The sequence below is a fragment of the Eurypyga helias genome, unplaced genomic scaffold (genome assembly GCF_000690775.1).
Source record: "Eurypyga helias isolate BGI_N326 unplaced genomic scaffold, ASM69077v1 scaffold11139, whole genome shotgun sequence".
NCBI classification, from domain to species: domain Eukaryota; kingdom Metazoa; phylum Chordata; class Aves; order Eurypygiformes; family Eurypygidae; genus Eurypyga; species Eurypyga helias.
Window position 1 is genome coordinate 59,978 of NW_010271459.1, and position 25,178 is coordinate 85,155.

Consider the following 25,178-nt stretch of genomic DNA (forward strand, 5'->3'; position numbering starts at 1 on the left):
ACCTCCATCCTTTCCTGCTGCTGTCTTGCCAGTCTGTCCTTCCTGAAGATCCTGAATACAGCCATGGCAGCACCTCAGTTGTGTGAGCTGTAGCACCTTCTCTCTCTGATTCCAGAGATCACAGCCCTGAAAGTGCATGCTGACCTCTAATTCCTCCCGTTTGCTCCCCACGCAGATGCATCAGCACAGGCACTTCAGAGGAACCCAGCTGTGACAAACTTTCCAAGTAGAGTGTTGAATTTTTCTCTCTTACGCTGTCGACTCAGCGCCTTTATTCAAACAGATATACTTGGGGTAGGTCCCCTCCCTTCGGCCCTTACCCAGGCTTCTCTTGCCCATATCAGCCACAACTTGCCCACATCTCGACCTTTGCTCGCCAATCCAGACCCAGATGATTGTGGGTCACCATCTGCCTCTCCCATTTTTCCTATTTTAGAGCTTGCATTACCAGCTTGGTTAAAAACATTAATTTTGCCTTCAACAAGAGAATTCTGAACTACTTTTTCTAATGTTAATACTGTATTACATATGTAAAAGTTTCCATCGCAATTCAAATACAGAAGAAATTCAAAAGACTTTATGTTGCTCCACTATTAAAGCAGTTTGGTTACAAAAAGAGAATAGAAAATGTGTAGCAATAGGACCTACTTTTTGTCCACAGCTCTCAATGTTGTCTATTTTTATTATTTAATTAAAAACTTACTTGGAAAGTTTTGGAACAGCCCGTGTTGACAGCATGGTTATGTAATTTGTAGAAAGACAGACAATATTAACTTAATTTCTTTTTTGTACATGAAATAGTATTTTTAACTCAAAACTTTAAACAGAATTTGAGTGACTAGGCAGTCACAATGAATCTCTTCCCTATACTCTTATAATTCAGGAATGACATCAGCCTTCCTGCTTCAGGATACAGAGGAATCATTCCACTACTTTGATTAAATATTGTCCTTTACCCACAAAAGACAGAATATATTCTACCTACCTGATAGGTTATCTCATCAGAATTTGCAGATGCTGAATGGGGTGTATGGCTCACCAGTATGACTTGCTGTGAGCCTGATCCACTTTGACTAGCGAGACCAGAATCCGTGAGTATAGCAGGGAACTGCTGTCCCTGTCAAAGAAAGGAGGAAAGAAAAAACAAAAATGTACAATAACTATGTTAAAACAGCTATTTCTAGTAATGCACATCATTTTTATACCTGAAAACTACTTTTTTTTTTTCTTGAAAAAGTCCATTCCAGAACAGCATCTAAACAAATACTACTGTTCTCCCTCCTTCCCTCCTTCCATTTTAAGTCTACCAATTTAAGGGTAATAACAGCTTCATGTCTGTAAGAGTAGAGATTCAGTTCTGATTACTTTTTCCCAGCCTTGCATCAACTGCTGAATGTCTCAGCCTTCACTTCTCTTTGTCTCTTCAGCTGATACTATTTTTAATTCCTCTATTCTGCTTTCCTGAACAGACTTCCCACAATATTTTCCTTTTTTCCTTTTAATCTGTTAATTAAACCTACTTCCAAAACACATGAAATTAAGGTACAAAATTACTAATTAAGATACACATCACACTACATGTATCTTATCTAGTTAAGATAACATCACACTACTTCTTCTATTTCCACATTACTGTTGAAGACACTTCAATTTCCCCAGGAAACACAGTAACTTCATGTACTACTTGTCTATTTATCAGGATTCCTGCAACACAGACTGTGGTTTTGCACAGCACCCAAAACAGTGTTTCATTTTTATTTATGCCTGTCTTAACATCAGGTAAAGTGTCTTAAATACATCAACACTTCCAAACGTAATTGCTTTAATTATTACAAAGTCTCAAATGAACACTTGTTGCTTTGTTACTCTGCGATGCCAGAAATCACAAATGTCACAAGAACTATTTAGTTATTTACTACTTTTTTTTCTCCTCTCCTGAGCAAAACAGCAAAGAGAGAAGCATATAATCATCCTCACAAACTTTGCTTCACCAGGTTTAATCATGCCATATGCTAGACAAATAGTCTTGCATTTATATACATTTACGCATCGTAATTTGGGCCAAAGAGTAAGTAAATAACCCAATCTAAACCTAGTTCAGCCAAGGAAGTAGAAGAAACAGCCTGAGTTTTCAGATGTCAAATCTACACTGAAATGTCAACCACACAATGACCCTAAATGTTCCCTTTCAGGTCTTAATACCATTTATTTTTCTCTCTGTCTCTTTGCCAACACATCTTTGGCTCTTGATGACACCACAAAAATCTTAAATTATTATAAAAATAAAACTAATGCTAAAGTTACTGGAGAGATGATAGTCCATACAGCACTATTCTTGTAGCATTCTTTATGATGCTACCTGTTATTAAAGACAGTCAATTTAATTTAGAATCTGTCCTGTTATTTGCTGTGAAAGGAACTGTCACAACTGCTCTCCAACTCTCATGTTCACAAGCAGTAACAGAAAAATTTACCAGATTAAACAATAAAGATGTTAGGAATACTGAGATACATTACTGAATAGCGACGATGTAGTAAAAAGTTATCCATAAAAATTAATCTCAAACAATGTTTGAAACAGCAGAATCTACTTGTTCATTGCAAAAAAACCCACCACCAAAAAACCCTGAAAACCTGCAAAATGTATCTTTATTTCTGTTTAAATATTTTATGTTTCTAGATGCCAGTGTGCACACAATGTTGGCAAAAAGAAGGAAAGTTAACAATTTTCAAATGCAACGTACTTGCAGGACAAAATTATTTTCTAAGCAAAATCTCTAATTCCTGCCCTGTAAGACAGTAACGTTAGTTTATCAGTCAGTTCAGAAAAGCATTTCTTACCTGTGAAGTGATGTTAAGTGTAACTGCATCAAGACCACCTGACAACATTCCCTGAGTGTCAGCAAGAGTCAAGGTGACACTACCATCTCCTCCAACTCCTGATGAAGACATTACCAAATTCTGGGCAGAAACTGTAGACTGAGATATGGGTGTTGATGAAGGAAGGTTCGCTCCACCTGTCGTATTAAGTTCTGGAAGAGATGCAAAATAGTAAAAAAAAATTCTATTAATGTTTGTTTGGTTTTTTTAATCAGTAAAAGTTTACTCATGGCAGTAAACCCAAAATCTGAAAACCCCGTAACCTAACACTCCCATCCTACCCTTGCAACATGGTTGATAATGCATAACAGCAAAAAAGGCCAGTGGATTGTTTATAAGTGTTTGATAACAGGTTATAGATTATAGAGATTACACAGATTACAGTGGCTAACACATGACTAGATGCCTCATGGCTCTCAGTTTATGATAAGCCTCAAAAACCTGAGAAGATGAGACTGAAATAACAACAAAGCTGTCTAGTTTTACTATTTCATTTACTAATTCAACTACACCTGGGCATGCCTTAACATTCAAATTTTACAGGATACTCTGGAGTAGGCCTCCCCCTGTATGTGATTACAGAAAACTTGCTTTACAGATGTATACGAGCACTGAAGAAAGCTATGAAAGGAGAGAGATGAACGGAAAAGGAAGACAGAAAATTTAAGCATGCGTGAAGATAATTATTTACATATCAGTAGTAAGCCTGTATTTGTCCAAACTGCTGCAACCAATCAGTGCAACCAAAGCAATGTACTGCACCCGTTGGAAGTATGAGCAACTATCCGCACACATACGTACGTGTGTGTGTGTTTAAAGTATCAAAATTTGAATACTAGAGCAAATTTGACATAAGGGCTATCTTGTCATGTGTCTGCAGCAAATGTATCAAATTTTTTCATTCTCCAACTTCCAGAAATAGTCCTTCATTATTCCTGTAGCTGCCTCAAAGTACTAATTTTAGATATGTCTTCTTGTTTCGTTTTTCTTCTCACTCTGTGGAGTAAAACTCATTTAAACTGGCATAACAATTTAAGCCTAGTGAGAAAACACACAAAGCCATGTAGTTTCTGAATTGTAATGTGGAAGATTACACCATGTCAGATTTAGTTACCTGGTCGAACATGTTTTTTAAGAAAATCTTATTACTGTTAATTAGAAAAATCACTGTACGCATACCTGGAGCATTTAGTGAAGCGCCCTGAGAAAGAAGCTGGTCATTGCTTATAGTTAATGTAGCACCTGTAGCCTGACTGTTGATGGTTGGTGCTGTCAGCCTTAAACCACTATTCAGATCACTGCTTCCAGAATTATGCTGAATAAGATCTTGGCCTGAATAGAAATGAGTCCTATTACAACTGGAAATGTCTCAATGTTGTTCTGCTGCTGTACTTAGAGCTATAAATACGTATTCATAAAAGAATAAAAGTAGAAAATGCAACCAAAATAAAAAATTAATTTCTGCACAAGCACATTTTTCTGCAGAAGGTCAACAAGTCTGTAATACAGATGTGATTATGCATACTATCACATAGAGAAAATGCCTGTGCTTAATAATTAGACAATTACTGATCTTGCTTAGTTAGATTCAAGACACCAACTCCATGAAAGAATAAAACCTAGCAAACTAAAGGCTAAAGGTTAAAAAGTGATTTCTTTAAATATTTTTTTTTTTAGACCTACGATAGAGATAATGAATCGCACTGAACATGCCCTCTGTTGGAAAAAAACATCACTTTCATATGGTGCTAGTTTTGTGGAGTGGCCAACAAACAGAAATACAGAAATTGAAACCAGACTATTAGCTGTCGGACAGCTATACACTTATCTTCTCTAGTGAGCAAATGCCCATTAGCAAGCAGGGAGAACATAGGTGGAGGAACATGACACCCTGACATGGACATTATTGTCATGACACTTAAAAAACCGAAACACATAACAGAAAACAGAAAAAAGATAGAAAGAAAAAAGAAATTTTAAAAGAGCAAAAAAAGGAAAACAGAGAAAAGCACTGAATATTAATATTGAATCTATAAAGAAATGTAACGATACAAAAAAAAAACCACCACCTCGGTCTTCGGCATAAGTGGAAAGCTATTTATAAGGTATATAGGATCAGTCTCTTAAAGGCTGTAAGAAAATTGGTCTGCTTATTCCAGAAAACTTATCGTGGTCTGTATCCAGAGAAGCATGGTCGGCAGGTCAAAGGAAGGTGAGTCTCCCCCTCTACTCTGCTGTCATGAGACCCCACCTGCAGTACTGCATCCAGCTGTGGGGCCCTCAACATGAGAAGGATATAGACCAGTTGGAGTGAGTCCAGAGGAGGCCACGCAGATGCTCAGCGGGCTGGAGCACCTCTGCTATGGGGACAGGCTGAGCGAGTTGGGCTTGTTCAGCCTGGAGAAGAGAAGGCTCCGGGGAGACCTTACAGCCCCTTCCAGTACCTGAAGGGGCTACAAGGAAGCTGGGGGGGACTTTTTACAAGGGCCTGTAGTGACACGACAAGGGGTAACGGGTTTAAATTGGAAGTGGGGAGATTTAGATTGGATGTAAGGAAGCTCTTCAGGGAGAGGGTGGTGAAGCACAGGAACAGGTTGCCCAGAGAAGCTGTGGATGCCCCATCCCTGGAAGTGTTCAAGGCCAGGCTGGATGAGGCTTTGAGCAACCTGGTCTAGTGGAAGGTGTCCCTGCCCATGGGAAGTTGGAACAAGGTGGTCTTTAAGGTCCCTTCCAACCTAAACTATTCTGTGGTTCTATGAAAGGAAACTTAAGTATTAGCTACATTTTTTAAAGACTGAACAGTATAACTCAAAAAACGGTCAGAACATAGCTGAAACATAGCTCCAGACATTTAAAGAAAACTAGATTAAATAAACCCATCCCAGTGCCTGCCATAATTGCTGCCATCCTAGTATTACCCAGGACTTGCACTACCCTCAAGTGAGGCACCGCGAGGAAACAAGACCTGCTTATATGGGCCTTGCCACTAAGAAAAATATGTATTGAACCAACGGCATGAATAAAATAGGGAACCAATTTAACAGGCATTGGCAAAGCAAATGTGTTTGGTTTTCCAAGGCAGATATGGGGAATATCTTTTAAAGCTGATGAATATACATATACAAGCTGTGGGCAGTGAAAATATCCTCAAATGCTACTGTACAGCTAGCTAACTTATAAAATGGAGACCTGGTACCATTAAAGATCATTAAAATTACCAACCAGATATTGTAAGAGTGATTTCTTGAGGACTTCCTGATGAACTTGTAGTAGAAGAACCTGAAGCATGAGCTAGAACTTGACTCAAACTGGAATTATTTATGGTCAATGTTATCTCGTGTTGTCCATTTGAAGATGATACCATACCCTGTGAAGTCATGACTTGAGAGATGTCCTGTGCACCTAAATATAAGCAGGTAGAACAAAAAAAATTCCATGAAGATTCTTTCTTTATAATAGACACAACTTTTAAAGCTATTAATACACTATTTTCTAAACTACTATTAAAGATGTGGCCAAGGTAAGATGTTAGAACTTGTGCTCCAAAGAAGAAATGTTTTCATATCCAATTTATTCCTCTGCAGATCTTCAGAACAAAGATTTGGAATGCTTCTAAAGACTATAAATGTTCTTCAATATTTTTTCCAGAAGGTGGACTACGTAATGAAATCATATTCAAAAGTGGTAACACGGATTTGTTTCGCTGAAGATGCTGATCCATGAACTACATGCTTATTTGGGGGTGGGGGGCAGGTTTTTCTCACAGCGGGTAACACCATCATTAAAACTAATAATACATCCAAAGGACAATAAAACTATTGTCAGTGCTTACCACTAGCATTGGTTGTCAGCACAGACTCTTGCTCCGATAGGGATCCTATTGTCATGGTAGCGGAAGATGTTACTGTGGGCTGCAGAGACAGGCCTGATATAGGCTGAATAACCACATTAGCTGGCACTGCATTTTCTGTTGCCTGGAGAGAGGGATTCTGTGGAGCCATACTGGGATCTCCAGTTAGCTGCTGAGCAAGTAAATTACTCTGCTGTAATGTCTGCTGTAGAATACTGGGATCAATCTGAAAAGCAAGTTTCAATCTGATCAATCTGAAGTTAACAAATATGGGTTAAATGAACAGTCTTAACAAAAATGTATGAATTCAAAGGGCTGCATATAGAGTATATATTACATTCAAACTTTAACATTAAACATTATAAACTCTAATTTATTAAGTGTCTGTATACAGCTAGTCTCCAAAGTCACTATCCAAACAGCCTTCAGCTGTAAATTCTTCCCTCCCCTCAGCAAAACGCTGGGGAAATAAGATTGTAGTTACATATGAGCATGCTGGACACCAGGAACCCACAATGCTGGCATTCTGTACTGTCTTACTGTTGCGAGTCATGCTTATCACTGTCTTCAGGTCTTTGAAAGTGAAAAGGCATGGAGCAGAGGGAAGACATATCAGAAATCATTTATTCTTTCAGGGCTCATTAGGTGTTTGTTCACAAACATCTGTTCTCAATAGTTAAAACCAGACATTTTACTCTTTAGAGATGAGTGTTTGGGGACTGGGGGAAATAAAACCAAAATCCAGTTTTCTTCATTTTACACTAAAAATTTCCTGAGTAGACAGACTCTGAGCAACCCAGTGCAGCTTTGAAGACTACCCTTCCCTGATCATGGAGTTGGACCTGGTGACCTCCAGAGGTCTCTTCCAACCTCAATGATTCTGTGAAATGGATCAAACACAACCAAGTTCATCAGAATCGTTCTTCCACATAATTTCTAAATACAAATTTTTAAATGTAATCATCTCACCTTTTTCTGTTGTCCATTTTACAAGTTTGAAGGGAATTTAAATTGTGAACCCAAATATTTTAAAACTGCCAAATAACATTGGTGTCTGATGTTAAGGAAGACAACATTCTCTGCAATAATTTGGGTTGGTTTGTTTTAGGGAGTTTTAGCCTAAAATGCTCTTAAAGTGAGAAGAGAAATTGCAATTAAAAGAAAAAAAACCACAGATTTTAAAAGCCATCTGCCAAAATCCCAGGGTTGTAAAAAAAACCCTGAAGAACAAAAAGAAACCAGAACAGATAAAACCCAGCTCTGTGCAGCAACTGTCTTAAGTCTTCTAACATGGGACAGCTCATACAGCATGGTATTACCTGTGCTTCATTCAACTCAAGAGGATCTCTTCCACAAGTACCTATGCTCACTGAACTCCCTTTAGCCCTCAAAGTGACCCTATAAGCTCAAAAGCAAGAAACTGCAACCAACCTACCTGCAGTGTTATGTTGTTAATACTGGTGGCATCTATTCCAGAAATTTGAACATTTTGTCCAACCAGATTAGCAGCAAGTTGTAACTGTATTCCTTCAAGAGTGGCCAAGCTACCATCTGTCAAGGACACAGTTAAGTCACCTCCAGCTACCAAAGAAAACAGTCATATTATAATGTTTTTCTTTATCATTACTGATGGCCTCTTTATTTTTATAAATTAAATCTATACTTAAGCTACACACACACATTTATTTATGCCAAGAAAAATAATATGAAGTAGATGATTGCCTGCTTCAAAGCTTCATAAATTCTACACAGCTTAAGGACTGTTATTATTTAAGCAGCAGCTAGCATCTTATAAAAGAACCACCACTCCAGAGCAGCTTTAAACACCTGAACAAATTTGGAATATGTTTCCTTGGAGAGTATGCCACACCTAAACAGAAGCAGCACTCACGCATGTTATGTACCCTCTGACTCTGAACGTACACACAAAAGCTACTGCCACATTTTTGTACAACACATTGTTCAAGGTGGTATCAAAGTTAATCCTATGTATTCAAGTGGATGGAAATAAAGGTACATAAGCATTCAAAATACGAAATCTTTAGAACTTAGAATGCTCCTAATTTCAAGAGTTGAATAGACCATCTATCTCTACAAAAGGTTGTGAGAGGGTATAAGGAAAAAAGTTCCTCTGTGTTTGACATACCTTCTCCTCTGAACACTTTCAGTGTCATCAACCAGTCTCTCTTGGCTGATGCTTCAAAAACATCTCTCTTTCCCACTCCAAAGTTCTTCAGTATAATAAATCTGCTTTACAATGCACCCAAGAAATACCCACTCTGGGTAAAATGCAAATCACTAATCTCTATTTCAGAAGGTTCCTGCTTCTTTCTAGGACATCCGAACATGCTATAGACTCCTTCTTATTGTGTCCACTCAAAGCAAACATCACACATGTTTTAATCACAAATTTTTCAAAACGGTGCCTGTCAAATAACATTCACCAGTATCTTCCAAACAACCAACAGTTTGTTGGTTCTGGACAACAATTTGGGCCAAATCAGATAAGCTGGAATGACTATAGTTAAATATGAGACTGATTCATTACTATAAATTTGTGAGCGTACCTTCAAAATCATAGATGTGTACTGAAAAGAGTGCCAAAGAAGTACAGAAAATCCAAGCCTCATTTTCAGAAGTGACAGACAGTCCAAGATCCACAATTTAAGCAGTAAATTTAACAGTACCAGGGAACATTTCCAGACACCTGAACACTCTTCTGCTCTTAAAACCATCCCCGTCCCAACTTTGCACGAGGCCAGCTAGCACTTACACAGTTGCCGAAAGCAACTGAGAAGTTAGCAAGGATCATTCTCAAAAGGTCATTTACTTGCAAGACAAGCGTGTTGGGTGTTCTGTGCCAGCTGACCTCAGAGTTAAAAGAATGCTCTGTGGCACATGTAGTGTGCTAATGAAGCTGTAGTCACTGTCAATCGGTAAGACTTTGTGCCCTGACATTTAATTATTTAGCACGCATGCCTACCCTAGTCATTTTTTGTATTGCTAAAGTGGGTTTTTTCTATTGGTTTTTGGTTAGGGTTTTTTTGGGGGGGTGGGTGGGTTTTTTAATTTTTATTAACTACATATGTACAACAGAGCACGTGCACTTAAAACACACTTCATTATTTATGTAGATAGCATAGACAAACAGAGTATTCTCCCCAAAAATACGAGTACTCCAGCTACATGTTATCTATATTTTCTTCCTTTCTGCAGGGTAACACGGCAGCAGAACTGAAGAGAGCTTTTCAGGTGAACTGCTTACATTTTCCCCTTCGTTCTTAAATAAACAAATTTCTATTGATGTCACCACCGTGCATCAAATTATGAATTCAATACAACTCTTACCTCTTTGGAAGTAGTATTTGGCACAATTTTCTGAACTCTAATAGAAAGCAAAAGTCAGTACTTGATCTCAACACCACCACCAAAAAATCATCCATTTTTACCTGACACTGAAGCAGGCAGGATAGCCTGGCCCACAAGTCCTTGCTGAAGTATATTTTGATCAAACTGACTCGTCAAAACGGAGTTATTCATGATGAAAACATTAGGGTCTGTTGAGGATGAGTTAAGAAGACTGACTGGCTGTAGTCCCTCGGCTGAAGTACGGGCGACTGGCTTCCTAACCTTCTTTGCCTCTGGTTTATAATGACACTGTATGTGGGTTTTTCTGCGCCCTGAAGTACGAAACCGTAAATCACAGTGTGGACATTTAAAGGGCTTTGCTCCTGTATGCAGACGCATGTGGACTTTTAGACTCCCTTTTGTAGAGAAAGAATTACTGCATACATGACAACTGAAGAGCTTCTGGCCTGGAAAAGTTTCAAAACAGAAAGTAAGTGATAAAACCTCCAAAAATCAATCAGCATACCAACAATTAAAAAAAAGAAAAAAAAAAAGACAGATTCTTCACTCATTTGAACAGAAACATTTGAAATAACTAGCCTTTTTCTTTATAGTTTTGGTTGCTTTTCAAATTATTTCAGGCTCTCAATGAAGGGTATGTTTCTTAGTTTTTTCTTATTTCTAAAACTTAGTATGCTGTTAAAAGGTTCACACAGTCTTATTTAGTAACCTTGATGCCTCTGTTCTCCTCATCTCTCACATTCGTGACTAATCAAGCTGTTCAAACAACACAGCTCAAAAGTACAGAATTAAAAGTTTCATTTCAACCTTTTGCCATTTGGCTTCTTTCTTAGCCACTTTGGAATCTTTAATTCCAGCAGATTTAATCTTCTGTTTCAGCCTTCACCTCAATAATGACTAGTATTAACGGATTATAAGTAGGAAATAAAATTTGTAAGAGAGAATATTCTAAAACAAAATACCAACCAACTCTAAGTAATCTAGAAGTACAGCAATCTGGTCGATAACCATACAGTCTTCTTTCTCTGCTCTCCTTTCAGGTGGCATAACATTTGAAAGAAAAACTCTTGGTTGCCAAAGGAATTTTTAATCACTACAAACAACTGTTAGTTACGGAGTTTATTTCACTAACCATATGCACAGTGGTTAATGTTCACAAAAAGCACAGTGTAAATATCTGACAGAAAATATGCCATTGTAGCTGAAAGTCCACTCTAGCTTCTGAAATTCCTAGGCCTTCTAGCTCACTATTGTTTCCTAGCTAAGCAAGGGGGAAAAAAAATCAATGTATTTTGATTTTATTCTTTGGTAAGCAGTCAGAGACTTCTCTATAGCTTAGTAATACAAGTTATACTAAGTGTAATTAACTTATCCTTTTTACCTGGCAAACAACTACATCAACCCTGAAACTAAGTCCACTCAACTTCCAGATCAGAACACACTACTGTAATCTGGCGATGTCCGTCAGTCATGTACAGTCGGTAAAGACAACACAAAACCAATGTGTGCCCATGATTCGTGATACTGATTTCTAGTTTCCATTTACACAGAAGAATCTCTCATCAAATTCCTGAGTTATCATTCAAATGTTACCACAAAGAAAACTCTCTTTCCCACTAAATTAAAAATAACCACTGGGAGAAAGGAAAGGAAAAAAAAAAGGAGGAGGTAAGAAAAGTTAGCGAAACAAAAGTATTAAGCAGCAAGAAACAAACTGATCGTCTCTAGTCCTTTTTAAACAGAACATTAAAATATTCAATCAAATTATGACCTCAATCTTGGACGTTTTGTATAAATACTAATGAACCTGAAAAGACACAAGAAAGATGGATGAACTAGAACATAAAACTATCTATGGACAGGGAGGTAGGGACCACATGGGAAACTTGGAGGGAAGATGAACACAAATTGGGATGAAAAGTCATACAGGAATAGCAAACGCCAGATTGGCATCGCTTCCAAAAATTAGGTATGTTTTATAGCACTTATGCCATAGTGCCAGCAACCCAAATAAAACATTAACAAGAGCTGTTACATATACAGGAAATCAGAAAAAGCAATGAAGGCAGAAATACAATAACATGCAACTTCATTTATTCCCCTATATACTACATATGGATGCAGGAATTAAATGTTCTGCCAAAGAACCATATCTCTCTCAAAAACTTGAAACCAGCCTGCTGGTCTGAAAGGTGGGGATATAATAGAAGCTACAGTAAAATCCAGAACTAATTCTTTGCACCAATATTTATCACAGATGGAATCAGGTAGGTTTATACCCAGGCAACCTTCTTTTAGAGGGGAGGAGACGAGCAGCTTTTCAAACTGAACTGTTATCTGGGGAGTTCCAGACAATCACAATGTATCTTTTTTTAATTATTCATTTAAATAAAATAAATACAGTTTAACATAAAACTGATGAACTATTAGCTGTAGGCGTTGCCCACAGATTAAAACAGCCCTCTGAAAAGGGATCCAGGCTCAAATGCAGAAACTGCACAACAGTTGAACTTCATGTTCATCCAACAGAAAGTGGTGCCATTATAAAAGAAAAAAGGAAAAACACCCCACCCCAATATCGAGTGAGTTATAATAGGGAAAGGTTGATGTGGCTTTTGTAGTGAAAACTACACTTCAGAAATCTATGACAGCCTTTTAAAGGCGGCCAGAATTTCACTGCCAAGACCACACCTGGATTTTTTTGAGTTTTACATTGGTTTTATATGCAAGGACTTTAGAAAAACTGCTGTCACAAGGTGAAAGGACAGAGTCTTTTCCTAAATTAAAGAACAGTAGTTATAAGAGTGAAAACAAAAGGTAGGATTATGTGGTCAACTTTCACAAGGCTGAAAGTCAGTAAGGGAGACCTTTAAGCACCTGAATGAGGACTGAAGCTAGTCAAAAATGTAATATACATTGTGCAGATGAACAGCAAGTTGGAGAAAAGTCTGTTAAGGATATTACAACACATCTACAAAGCTCTTTCTTCATTATTAAAAATCATAAAAAGTTTGAGAAAAGAACCACCGGGAACAATTTCTTATTACTTTTCAAACAAAAGAACTAGTGGACTTGGGAACAAAATCATCAGATGGGCACACTGAAAACCAAATTGTAATCAAGGAACTTATTACTACTGGATGTACTGAATAAAGGCCATTCATTTACAAGAAAATGTAAATGAATGAAAACATAAATAGAAATTGTAAACAGAAAACAACTGTAAAACATAAATTGTAAATAGAAAACAATTGGATAAAACAAATGTAAAAATATTCCATTAAAGGTAGTGAGCAAAAAGATAAAGTCCCACAACTTGCCAACTGCTTGAACCTGGAGGAACATGACCAAATCCCTGCTTTGTTCTTTTCGTTATCCTTAACACCTCCTACTGTCTGAGACAAGATACTAACCTACACAGGGACCGGGTATAATACACAAGAGTAGTATTTCTCACTAAACAACAGCAGAGAGTACAAAGACACTGAATTGGAAAGGTAGCTTCCATGAGCAAAATAATTATATATTACAGCATTAAAAGCTGTAATTTTTAATTGCATTTCTGAAAGAAGCTTACAATGCACCTTAGCACACCTTTAGCCTGTTTTAGAAATTAATTGGTTTAGGACTGGGTTTATTACAAGTTCAATGGTAAGAAGAAAACAAGTATGAAAGATTTAAAAAGGTGGAGTTTTTTTAAACATAAGCGAAATTGGGGTTGAAAAATACTAATTAAAATCAGACCTTCTGCAGGAATACAAAGAAAATACTGTAAAAACCTAAATATTACAGAAATCAGTTTTACATTCAACTTGCATAATTCAAATAGCTGAATGCTGCAATTTCTTTGTCCTCTTTCAGTCTACTTAGCAGCACAAAGATTAACATTTATAATTTTTTTTAATTTAACTTAATTTTATAAAATCCTCAAACCCCACCCTTTTGCTCAGGAAAATCATTTAGCCTTGAAATGCTACAGCAGATTTGAAATGAAAATATTATAGTTTTTCCACGGGCTAAGAATATGACTCCTTTATAAACCTAGTAATATAGAAGGCTGTAACAAGACAGTTTATTAAAAATATAATAATATGATTCATTTGATGATGCAACAAGTACCAAATTTCACCTAGCACTACCATTCACAGTGAAACGTACCATTCCTTGCAAATTCTTTAGTTAACATCCTGTCAAGAAAGTACCCAGTTTCTAAACAAAGACATTCAAAATCTTACTGACCTGTGTGCGTTTTCACATGACAGTCCAGAGTGGATTTTACAGTGAAACTCTTCCCACATTCCTCACACTTATATGGCTTCTCCCCGGTATGAATACGAACATGCCTAGTAATTCCCAAATAAATGTATATGTGAATTTCTACTCTTATGACAGTTTATTAAAATATTTTTTAAAAAAATAGGCTTTGAGCAACCTGGTCTAGTGCAAGGTGTCCCTGCCCATGGCAGGGGGGTTGGAACTAGATGATCTTTAAGGTCCCTTCCAACCCAAAACATTCTATGGTTCTATGATTCTATGATTTATTTTGTATCTTACTAATTTTAGAATTAATTGAATACTTAAAATAAATTTACATTAAGCAGAACTAGTAAAGAATATGAACTAAGCATTTGCCATTTTTCAAACTGATTTTTACATGTTTTTATATACAAGTTGTATAGCAAGAAAAAAGTAATTTACTCTACAACTTCATAATAATCATTTTAATACTGCAGGAAAAGAAATATGAAAAATCTGTCTCAGTCAGATTCAGAACATGACATATTTTGACATGTATTTTTAAACTGTTCTGGAAAAGAAAAATGTATGTAAATAGGAGTCAAACTTTACCTGAGACATAAAAAACTTACATGAAACAGTTACTGCTAAGTTTCTGGTGAACAGCTTAGAAAACTGAAAAAACACAACACTTTTCCATTCCTCACCTGACTAAATCACTGGGTTTTTTAAAGCTCTTGGGGCAATAGCTACAACAGTTGGCATATTTGGGCTCTGCTTCCAGCTCTGCTTGCTTGTCTTTGATCTCACTAATTCTGTCTTTCTCTGCAGCAGACTGGACAAGAACTTTTTCTGAGACAGTGGCACTTTCGCGAGGCCTAATTTTTGCCAGTTCTGCTGTTTCTTCCTCTGTAAAAGTTATGACACCAGGACGAGATTTTCTGGAAGTTCTTTCAGAGCTCTCATCATCTTCTTCAACGCATGCAACTATGGAAAAAAAGCCCAACACATCTGTTTAGTTTAATCTGTCAACTGAAATCGCAAAAATAGAAGATTTTATTGATTAAACACATGGCCACTACAGTACGTGCTTGGACTCAAATCTCCTTCCGAGGTCTAGCTACTCATGTCTGTATTTCTTTTAAATAAAGCTGGACTTATATTCTTGTTTTTACGATAATTAAGCACAGGTATAAGTAATTTAGGACAAAAAGTGCTCTACTCCTGGAAAACTGATTTCTTTAAACAATTCACATAAGGGAGCAATTTCAGTGGCTGTGGACACTAGACATTATCCATGCTGGAAGGCTAATTTACAACATTACTGTTACAGCATTCATGTAATCCACTGAAACATTTGTACTTGCTTTGTTGTAAGGACTGTAAGAGTAAAAATGAAATAATTTACCTCCCCCTCCTGTTTCTGTAGCTGCAGCTACAGCTGAGGAGACTGCCTGATGTTTTTTCATATGTTTTTTGCAGTGAACAGTTGTTCGAAAGCTTTCATCACAGAATGGGCACTTGTAAGGCTTCATGCTCATGTGAGTTGCCATGTGCCTCGTAAGGCTGCCATTAGTTGTGAAGGAGGTATTGCAAATGCTACAGCTGAATGCTTTAACTCCTTAAAGTAACAGAAACAAATAAGTAGCCATTTGTTTATGTTTACTTATACAGGACAAGTACAAAACCCAAACGTGAGTTAAGCTAATACAGAGCTGGCCTACTCTGTTACCTGTATGAGTCTTCTCATGTGACTTCAGAACTCCTGAGGAAACAAAGCCGCGGCCACATAGTTGGCATTTATAAGGTTTCTCACCAGTATGAGATCTAACGTGTTGTTTCAAATGGCTGGATTTCTTAAAACCCTTGTTGCAATATTCACATCTGTTAGAGGAAAATTGTTTTGATTAGTTGCACATAATTACAAGCCATGAAGGATTCAGGAAATTCTGTGATCGAACCTAGAAGTGTAACAAACCTATATGAACGCCTGCTTTGATCTTCGTTATCCTCAAGAAAATGAGGCCGTTGGGTATGCAATTCAAGGTCTTCTTGTGATGACTGATCTTGTATCAGGCGGGTAGCCTAGAAATCAAAGCCTCAAGTAAATTTCAACAACACAATGTTGAAATAAAGTCACACAAATAGGCAAGAAAAGATTACAGCATTTACAGTCAACACAAGCAATTAGTATTATGCTTTTATAAATTTTTTATAAGAAATTAAGAGTGAAATATGATACCTCACTCTTTTATAGTGAGAACAAAAGCAGAAAAATGTGCATCTACTGAATCAGAAGAAACGGAATGTGGTGCACTCACACCTCCCTGTGAATCTAGACAAAAACATGTCTTGAGTCTTGCACATTTTCCAATGCTTGAGGGGTTAAATTTAACACTAAAGCAGCCCTTTTAAACAGTGTGAGCCCCACACTGAGTAGCAAAATACAAAATGGTAATGACAGACTTCACTTCTTTGTGAACAGGTTTTTCGTCTAAGCAAAAACCACCACAGAGCAATCCTAGAGAATGACAGCATGTTGTAAGATTTGGAGAGAACTCCAAAGCCCTTAGGCTGAATTACTCCAACTGTTCCAGATCCTAAAGCCCACTGCAGTTCCCTGACATGCCCTTAGCAAACAAGCATGGAAAGACAATAAGGGGTGTGTTGGTTGATGAGAAGCTCAACATGAGCTGGAAGTGTGTGCTAGCAGCCCAGAAAGCCAACACTATCCTGGGCTGTATCAAGAAGGTGACTCTCCCCCTCTACCCCACTGTCGTGACACCCCACGTGGAGTACTGCATTCAGCTCTGAGGCCCCTACCATTACAAGGACATAGACCTGTTGGGGCGAGTGCAGAGGAGGCCATGAAGATGCCCAGAGGGCTGGAGCACCTCTGCTATGGGGACAGGCTGAGAGAGTTGGGCTTGTTCTGCCTGGAGAAGAGAAGGCTCCGGGGAGCCCTTAGTGCCCCTTCCAGTACCTGAAGGGGCTACAAGGAAGCTGGGGGGGACTTTTTACAAGGGCCTGTAGTGACAGGACAAGGGGGAACGGGTTTAAATTGAAAGTGGGGAGGGTTAGATTGGGTATCAGGAAGAAGTTCTTCATGGAGAGGGTGGTGAAGCACTGGAACAGGTTGCCCAGAGAAGCTGTGGATGCCCCATCCCTGGATGTGTCCAAGGCCAGGCTGGATGAGGCTCTGAGCAACCTGGTCTAGTGGAAGGTGTCCCTGCCCATGGCAGGGGGGTTGGAACTGGATGGTCTTTAAGGTCCCTTCCAACCCAAACCATCCTATGATTCCATGATTCTGTAATTCATGCAGGTCATCATGGTAAACAATAGTACAGATGTTCTTCATGCTAGGTACTGCTACCATCATAAAAAGTTATATTTAAACTGTGTTTTTAGCAACTAAGATCATCTACAAATTCCATCAGATGAGAACCATGAAAGAACATCATACACTGCAATCTGTGAGCTCTGTGAATGATCACTACACATTTTTAATGTTATTTTTATTGCTTGATCACATCTGCAGCCATAGAAATTAAATATTTAGAGCAGAATATAGTGCAACAACGTAAAAAGTATTTTAGAACATTAGGCCCTTTCCTTAGTTTCAGATTTACGATCCAACTTCAGAGCATTATATCCTTTTTTAAGCCTAGAGCATGAAAACATACAACTCTCTTAGGTGTAGCCAGGTCATTTATCCTCCACCTGCCCTTTTATTTTCCAGTTGTTAAACATAAGCAATCTAGCAAAGAAATCACAAAACTTTTCTGACTTCTCAGTTTACCTAACCACCAAGGAAATAGCTCAAAGAAATTCATCACAAAGACAGAACAACGAATTCTGCCTTCCAGCAGTACTTACTACGTTAATAGTGTCTGTATTTGGAACCTGAAGAAGGGCTGGTGGATGGTAACTCGTTGAAAGAGCCTGAGATTCAAGTGTGCTTGAATCCTGCAGCTGCTGTACAGCTGGAAATTGAGTCTGTTGATGGAAGCTGTCATTCACTGTAAAACCTGCCAGAAATGTAAACAGTCACAAACCTGGAAAATTAACTGAATTGGACATTGAATAACACCACACTTTTGGAAGACTACCTTCAGAAGAGGCTGAGTAGTATTACCACATGGTAATACTCATTTTATACTCTTCACTGTGGAGTGGAAAACCACACAAAAGTTTCTGGCATCTATGTAATATGCATGATAGGGTTACTTACCATTAGCTGGAATTCTATTGGAAAATCTCCTCCACAGAAAAACACTGTTTGAAGTTTCTTCGGGGTGCCACAATTACCTTAGAGCCATTGAAATTTTGAATTTCTTGTATGTAAGCATGCATGTGTCAAACAGGTTGACCCATCTCCCTTTATCCACGTTGGTACCACGCTCCCTTAACTACACTGGAAGCCGATCACAAGGATGCAAAGCTCAGTGGGGAGGATGGCGGGTGAGTGGAGGAGATGACCCAATAGGAGAACTCCAGTTTCTGATAAAGTAACCCCATTTTCTCCTACTTTGGATCTCCTCCACATATTCCCACACTTTAGATAATAGTAAAGTAGAGCCTCTCAAAGGCAAACTGCAAAGTAAAAAATAAGCATAATTTTATTCACATTTCCAGTATGAAGACCTGAAATTTTTACTTGGTTTTGTACCTCTGAAATATCAGATCTTAATCACCTCCTTTTCTAAATGAATGAATGAAATGATAGTATCAATGATTCAGAGCCAAAGAAGTATAGCTCAGACTGCAGGGTTTGTAATGCTGTTAGAGATGCCCTTTTATCAACCCCACTAAGCCCTAATATAAAAAAAAAATATAAAATGAATGTTATCTGGGAAAAAACAAAACCACAAGTATCGGTAATTAGGTAAGGGCAGCAATTTTACTATTTCTGTGCAGTTTGCCTTTAGTGGACTAAAAGATGAAGATTCTGAAAACAGGGTAGAAACAAACCCCAAACCCAAATCAGATGATCAATTGATCAAAGGCCAAAAAGCAATGCATAAAGAATGTTTTGAATTACAGTGTATCAAAAACTGGGATGTGTTAAGCTGAAGCAGAAATCTTCCCAAAAGACACTTTTCACAGCAGAAGAATATAGTTATCAGTATCTGAAAAAGCCCTATTGGTATGCTATTGCTTACACCACAGAATGAAAACTAACAAATGCAAACAAGTCTTGAAAGCATTATTAGTCAGGTTGTAACTTATCACCAAACCTAATGCTGCAACCTGTATACTATTTTCTCTCCTAGAGCTACCAAATTTACAAGAAAAAAGAAGATTCAACAAGCTGAACCTTGCACCTCAATTAGTCTTAGTGAAATGACAAAATAAAAGTACCACCCTGAAGAACAGTGATGCAAAGCTTTACAGTGATAAGGCGGCTGCTCACTCCTATTTCCAAATACTTCTTAAAAGCACCATCATGGAAAAATGGTATTCCCACTACGCTTGATGAGAACAGAAAAAAAACCCCAAGCCTCAAGAAACTGAAGCAGAAGTGAGGCCACTTCCATGCCTTACAGAAAAAAAACCCTGACCTAACTAGTAAATGTACAAAGAAACAGCTATCTAAAAAACCTGAAACTTTTTTTTTTAATTGGCAAGTAATTTTTACTTGCAAAGAAGGAAAAAAGAAGTTACTATACCATGACCTGTTTCACTTCACAGTGTTTTAATAAAAAACAATTAATGACATCCTGAAAAGTTTCCCAGAATCGTGTAACAAAACACTCAGGAAGAAAAGTTCTGAATTTAGAGGTATTTTGGGACAAACTGAAGAAATACTACTGAAAGTGGTTCTGGAATAAATATAAAGCAATGCTGTAAGGACATACCTGATGCATCCCCATTTTGCTCAATACCTAGTAGGAAGGTCAATTTCCACGCCAATTTTTTAAAAAATCTTACAGTTTTGAGCATGCTAAAGACATTTGCTACCACCATACTGTTTCTACAGAACAGCTTAAAAAAACCCAAACCAAAACAGAAAACAAACAAAAGCAAAAATCCAAACACCAAATAACAGACATTCAGTCTGAGAGAAAGAAGTAAGTTTCAGAACCTTCATTTTCTGCTCTTGATTTCTTTATTACATATTGTTTCCCAGAAATTTTTGTTTAATCTGAAAAGAACGGAGAGCATCTTAATCTCTGTATAATACGGGGATTCTCCTACTACAAAGTCCTCTAAACTGTGAATAGGACTTTCTGTTATTTCAGTACAAGTAATCATTTGCATTGCTTGTTTTTTTCCTGGTTTTAGGACATCACCCAACCTGCTCTCTTCTACATTAGCAAAGTGTACTGAAAAACAGAATACTCTAGAAATCAGTTTACTAGTGAAAAGATGTGTTTTGGACGTGAGAATCATGAAACAACGGTATTATAGCAAACACAGTATTTTAGTTCAGACAAAACCTGAAGTCATTACTGACAGATCATTTGAACTCTAACACTACAAACACATCTACATGCACATCTCTGTGGCGGTAGTGACTAGTGATTAAGTGTTCTGCAGGTTTGCTTCCTAGGCAACCTTTTAGAACAAGCTGAAAGGTATTGATTGGAATCAACATACAGTTACTGAAAGAGTCGGAATTCCAAGTCCTGAGATTGCAGATCAACTTCTTAGGAAAGCAAAACAGCAGTCTGGTGACAAGAGTATATTGTGTGGGCCACAGAATAACAGTATTTGGACTTCCGGTAGTTTTTCGAGATCACTCTCCTATCACCAACTAACAGAAGTATTAACATCCAATCATGCTTACAGGGGCACTTTAAAGGAAGAAATGGTGATATAATCCATATGAAAACACATTTGATGACAGATGATGTTCAGTAACACAAAGACTTCTCTGATAAAAGATCAGTTTGGTTGTTCTAACCTCACTAAAAAGCCTTCAAATGAAGACGCCCGAATACGTAAACTACAAAAAGACACTGAAATCCGTTTTCTTGGTCTTAAATTTAGCTCAAATGAGTAACAGATGATACAGCAACACCCTCCTAAGATCTGTACTTCTTTACAAGTCTGAACATACCAAGAAGAAAATCTATCCGAACAAACCAGAAGTATTACAAACAAACCTGAAAGAACAAACAAAATTCTGACGGGTCTGTGCATACCTAGAGATCAGTCTCATTTGTCTGAAATGCAAATATTTGCTTTTTTTCTTAAAACAAAAAAAAAAAGGAAACATAAAAATAGAATAAACCTACTGAAGATTTTTTCAACTCCTATATTGTTTTATTAATACACACTGAGCCAAAATATTTTAACAAGAATACAGCCTATAATAATAATGGATAAAAAAGACAGTGTTCTAAGCTTGAATGTTCTGCCTAGCTGATAGGAAAAAGAAATTAGGAGCATGAAGCACAGATGCAGACATAGGGAGAGGGTCGACCAATTTAACGCATGCATCCGCGCAAATGCTTACCTACCTGAAATTCAAAAATTTTGAAGGGCTCCAGGATCTTCAAGGAAACTTCAAAGAGTTGGGAATCTGTGGATGAGATTCCAAGTAGAATAGGAAACATCTTATACAAATGAGACTTAAAAGAACAACACACCACTAATGTTTTGATTCTCTCTACCAATTTTATAAGGTACCGAAGATCAGCCTAGATTTCTGATGATGAAAGAACTGTTTTGTGAGATCTGGAAAAGGCTCCCCCTGCCCCAGGAGATTACTCAGTATTCAGTATTTATTTAATGGAAAAGACAGACGTACATAGAAACTGAAGTCTAAATAAGATAACAAAACAAGGTGTACGTATTGGATTTTCAAATTCAAAGGAGCAGTAACAATCCAGACGAAAACCACCACCACTCTTCAGAGTAACACAGAGTGAAAGGTTGCCCTTTTTCTCCTGTAGTCTCTTTTCATTCATTTGGAAAACCGTAAAAGGTAACCAATCAAAATAATCCATAGGGTTTTAACAGGACCTGGTTCAGTCTTGTTTAATAAAGACGCAGACTTTAGGGTTTTTTCTCAGTTACGCACAAAGCAGCACAACCTAGAGAATTAAAATCGGCAACAAATTATACTATTTCTTCACAGGGTCATACAACTCACCACAGTTATTTTTTTACAAAAGGGTCCATAAATTAAACAGGGAATGAAATTAAGAATAGAGAAGTTTGATGGAATATCAATTACTGGTTGTCAGTTATATAAAGTTACTGCTGGCCTCAGAAACAAGTAGGAAAAGATCAACTAGTCAGCCAGCGAGGTATGCTTCCCAACATAAACAAATTAAAATCTCTTGAACATACCCCCTTCCCTGACTTGCCATGCCCCTGCAAAAAAAAAAAAAACCAAAACAACCAACCAAACAAAAAACCCAGCCCAAAACTAGTAGCTTCATATCAGGCATCCACTCAAGAAATCCAGCAGTGAAAAGCCAAGGAACACAGTTATTTCATCATTCCCTGCACATTACATAAGCCTTATACATAATTCTCAGCATTTTGTTGGTAAAGAAATTCTAAAAAGTTTCCAATCTCTTAATTTGTTACTTATGTGGCTTTATGAAAAAACAAAAGCAAACTGCTGTGGTTAGGTGAAAGTATGATTTTTAAGTGATTATATTTCGCATTGTCTTTTTCCATAAAGAATCCCAAATCTTAGACAGTGTTTCTGATTATTTCAGTTTATGAGCACAAATACTCAGGGGAAAGTTGTGTAAACTGCCTACTGTCACAGCAATTTCAAACACAAGTAAGGAAAGAATATGAAATGCCTGAGTGTAATGACTAAACACAGGTGCATGAAAGAAAACTCTATATTTAAGTATTCAAAATATTCTACCGAATATAGTTTCAAAATAGTAATTTAAGAAAGAGTTTTTGCAAGTTCTCTATTCTGATTGTAGATGCCCACTTTTGAAATGCTTGAGGATAGCTATACTGTTAAGCCAGATTTACAAATCCCCCTTAAAAAACCTTTACTTATTACGAACCTTGTGATAAGCCCTGTTGATCAAATGGCTGCTGTGTTATAGCTTGTTGTTCAAACTGAGTGATGTTTTCCTGTAAAGCATGTTGGGATGTCACAAATCTATCTGAAATGGGGAAAGGAAGTGGAGAAGGGGGGTGGTGGGGGTGGGGAACAAAAGAGCAAAAATATCAAGAAAATAAGATATTATTAACTGGGTAATTCAGTTGTCCCCATAAACCTACATTTTATAGTTATCTGAAATTTTACTGCATTAAAAATAAATTAAAAATTATTAGCTGAATGGTTATTTAAATCTTTGCTTATTATTGTAGGCTTTATCTATATTCTTCTGTAGCACCTGCTAACTCGTAACACTATGAAAAAGAGCAAATAAGCAAACCAAAATACTTTGTTCAACTGTTACTAATAGAATAAGGACATGAAATATTTTGTATTCTCCCACCTCAAAGCATAGGTATTATTTCCTAAGTAGACTATATAGCAGTATTTTTTATTAATAACAGAAGTGATATGGTAATGTTTTGTGCACAGTGTATTATTTTTCTGTGTATTTGTTTAGTAGTTTTGTTTGATACAATTAAATGGTGCAAACCACCAATCTTTTTGTATTTTTAACAGTAAACCTAAACACTAATGAATGAAATAAATTGTACAATATACGCAAAGTAGTTAGCTTTTAATCCATGTATTTTTATAGTTGTTTACTTGTATTGTCTTGAAACTCAATTTGTGAATAAAAAGTTATTTTCGAACTTGTAAACTCACCTCATTATAAACCTCATCATAATTCAAATACTCACCTTCATCTTGCTCTAAAGGTTGATCAGTCAGTTGTTGTTCTAGTGCCGTTTCTTCTGTGCCTACTACTGGCTGCTGGTCTAACTCTAAAATGGCCTGCTGATCTGTTGCAACAGCTTCTGACTGCTGCAGCTCATCACTTTCAATCTCCACTTGCATCTGTGTAGAAACATGAATGCTCTGCTGATCTACGGTAGAATCGTCTATGGAAGCAGACTGCTGATGCTGCTGAAGTTGCTGTGCGAGTTCGTATCTGCCAAGAAAGGTAAGGTGGTCTTTTTATGGCTTCAGTTAGACAGTTACCCTAGCTAATTATGTGAGGAAACTTTTATTTTTATTATACACCACAATTAACTATACCTTCAGAGCTACCAAAGTATTTGCCCCCCATAAACAAACATCCTTATTCAACTATTAGCATTTCCTATAAAGCAAAGCTGGCTTTCCAAGCATCTTTAAGGGCGGGCTACTGAAATACACTGAAGGTTTCACATAAAAATCGTAAACATACCTGTGAGTCTTCATGTGTTTTTTACAGTTTAGTGACGTTTTGAATGTTTTTTGACAGTACGGACACATATATGGTCGAAGGTCATTATGGATCCCCATGTGTCGCCTGAGGCTACCACCAGTAGTGAAGGCCCCGTTGCATATAAGACACTTAAAAGCTTTCAATCCAGTGTGTGTCCTAATATGTGCTTTCAGAACTCCAGCTGACACAAAGCCTCTTCCACACTGAGAACACTTAAATGGCTTTTCACCAGTATGTGACCTTTTCAAGAGAAAGCAGAAGTTAATTAAACAGTTTGATATATTAAGTCATGAAAAGACTAAAATGAGCAAAATAAAACAAAGGCAACTGCTGTATGGACGCAGGGGCCTCAGTTAACAAAATCCAGAAATTAAAGTTAAGAAACAATAAACAGCCTGCGTGTCATCGCTAGCAGGGCAGAAGCAATACTGTCTGAGAGTTTTAGTTATGTTCTACAGTCCAATCTCATTTTCTGACCATACTTTGCCTCAGTTAAAACATTTGGGTGGAATTTTTCCATGCCAGAT

General features: G+C 37.3%; 1 protein-coding gene across 1 annotated transcript in view; it reads right to left on the bottom strand.

The window, feature by feature from the left end:
- The window catches only part of ZNF236 (zinc finger protein 236), a gene marked incomplete at its 5' end in the record, with an annotated part of 39,241 nt that extends 14,342 nt beyond the window's left edge, over positions 1 to 24,899 (bottom strand). Inside the window, 16 exons of the mRNA XM_010158831.1 lie at positions 986 to 1,117; positions 2,842 to 3,032; positions 4,060 to 4,212; positions 6,103 to 6,282; positions 6,713 to 6,956; positions 8,166 to 8,311; positions 10,180 to 10,545; positions 14,339 to 14,442; positions 15,043 to 15,322; positions 15,744 to 15,956; positions 16,068 to 16,219; positions 16,314 to 16,420; positions 18,212 to 18,363; positions 23,323 to 23,424; positions 24,122 to 24,372; positions 24,631 to 24,899. Coding sequence (XP_010157133.1) covers positions 986 to 1,117; positions 2,842 to 3,032; positions 4,060 to 4,212; positions 6,103 to 6,282; positions 6,713 to 6,956; positions 8,166 to 8,311; positions 10,180 to 10,545; positions 14,339 to 14,442; positions 15,043 to 15,322; positions 15,744 to 15,956; positions 16,068 to 16,219; positions 16,314 to 16,420; positions 18,212 to 18,363; positions 23,323 to 23,424; positions 24,122 to 24,372; positions 24,631 to 24,899 — 3,042 coding nt within the window. The remainder of the gene's footprint in view (positions 1 to 985; positions 1,118 to 2,841; positions 3,033 to 4,059; positions 4,213 to 6,102; positions 6,283 to 6,712; positions 6,957 to 8,165; positions 8,312 to 10,179; positions 10,546 to 14,338; positions 14,443 to 15,042; positions 15,323 to 15,743; positions 15,957 to 16,067; positions 16,220 to 16,313; positions 16,421 to 18,211; positions 18,364 to 23,322; positions 23,425 to 24,121; positions 24,373 to 24,630) is intronic.
- Between the last annotated feature and the right edge of the window lie 279 nt (positions 24,900 to 25,178).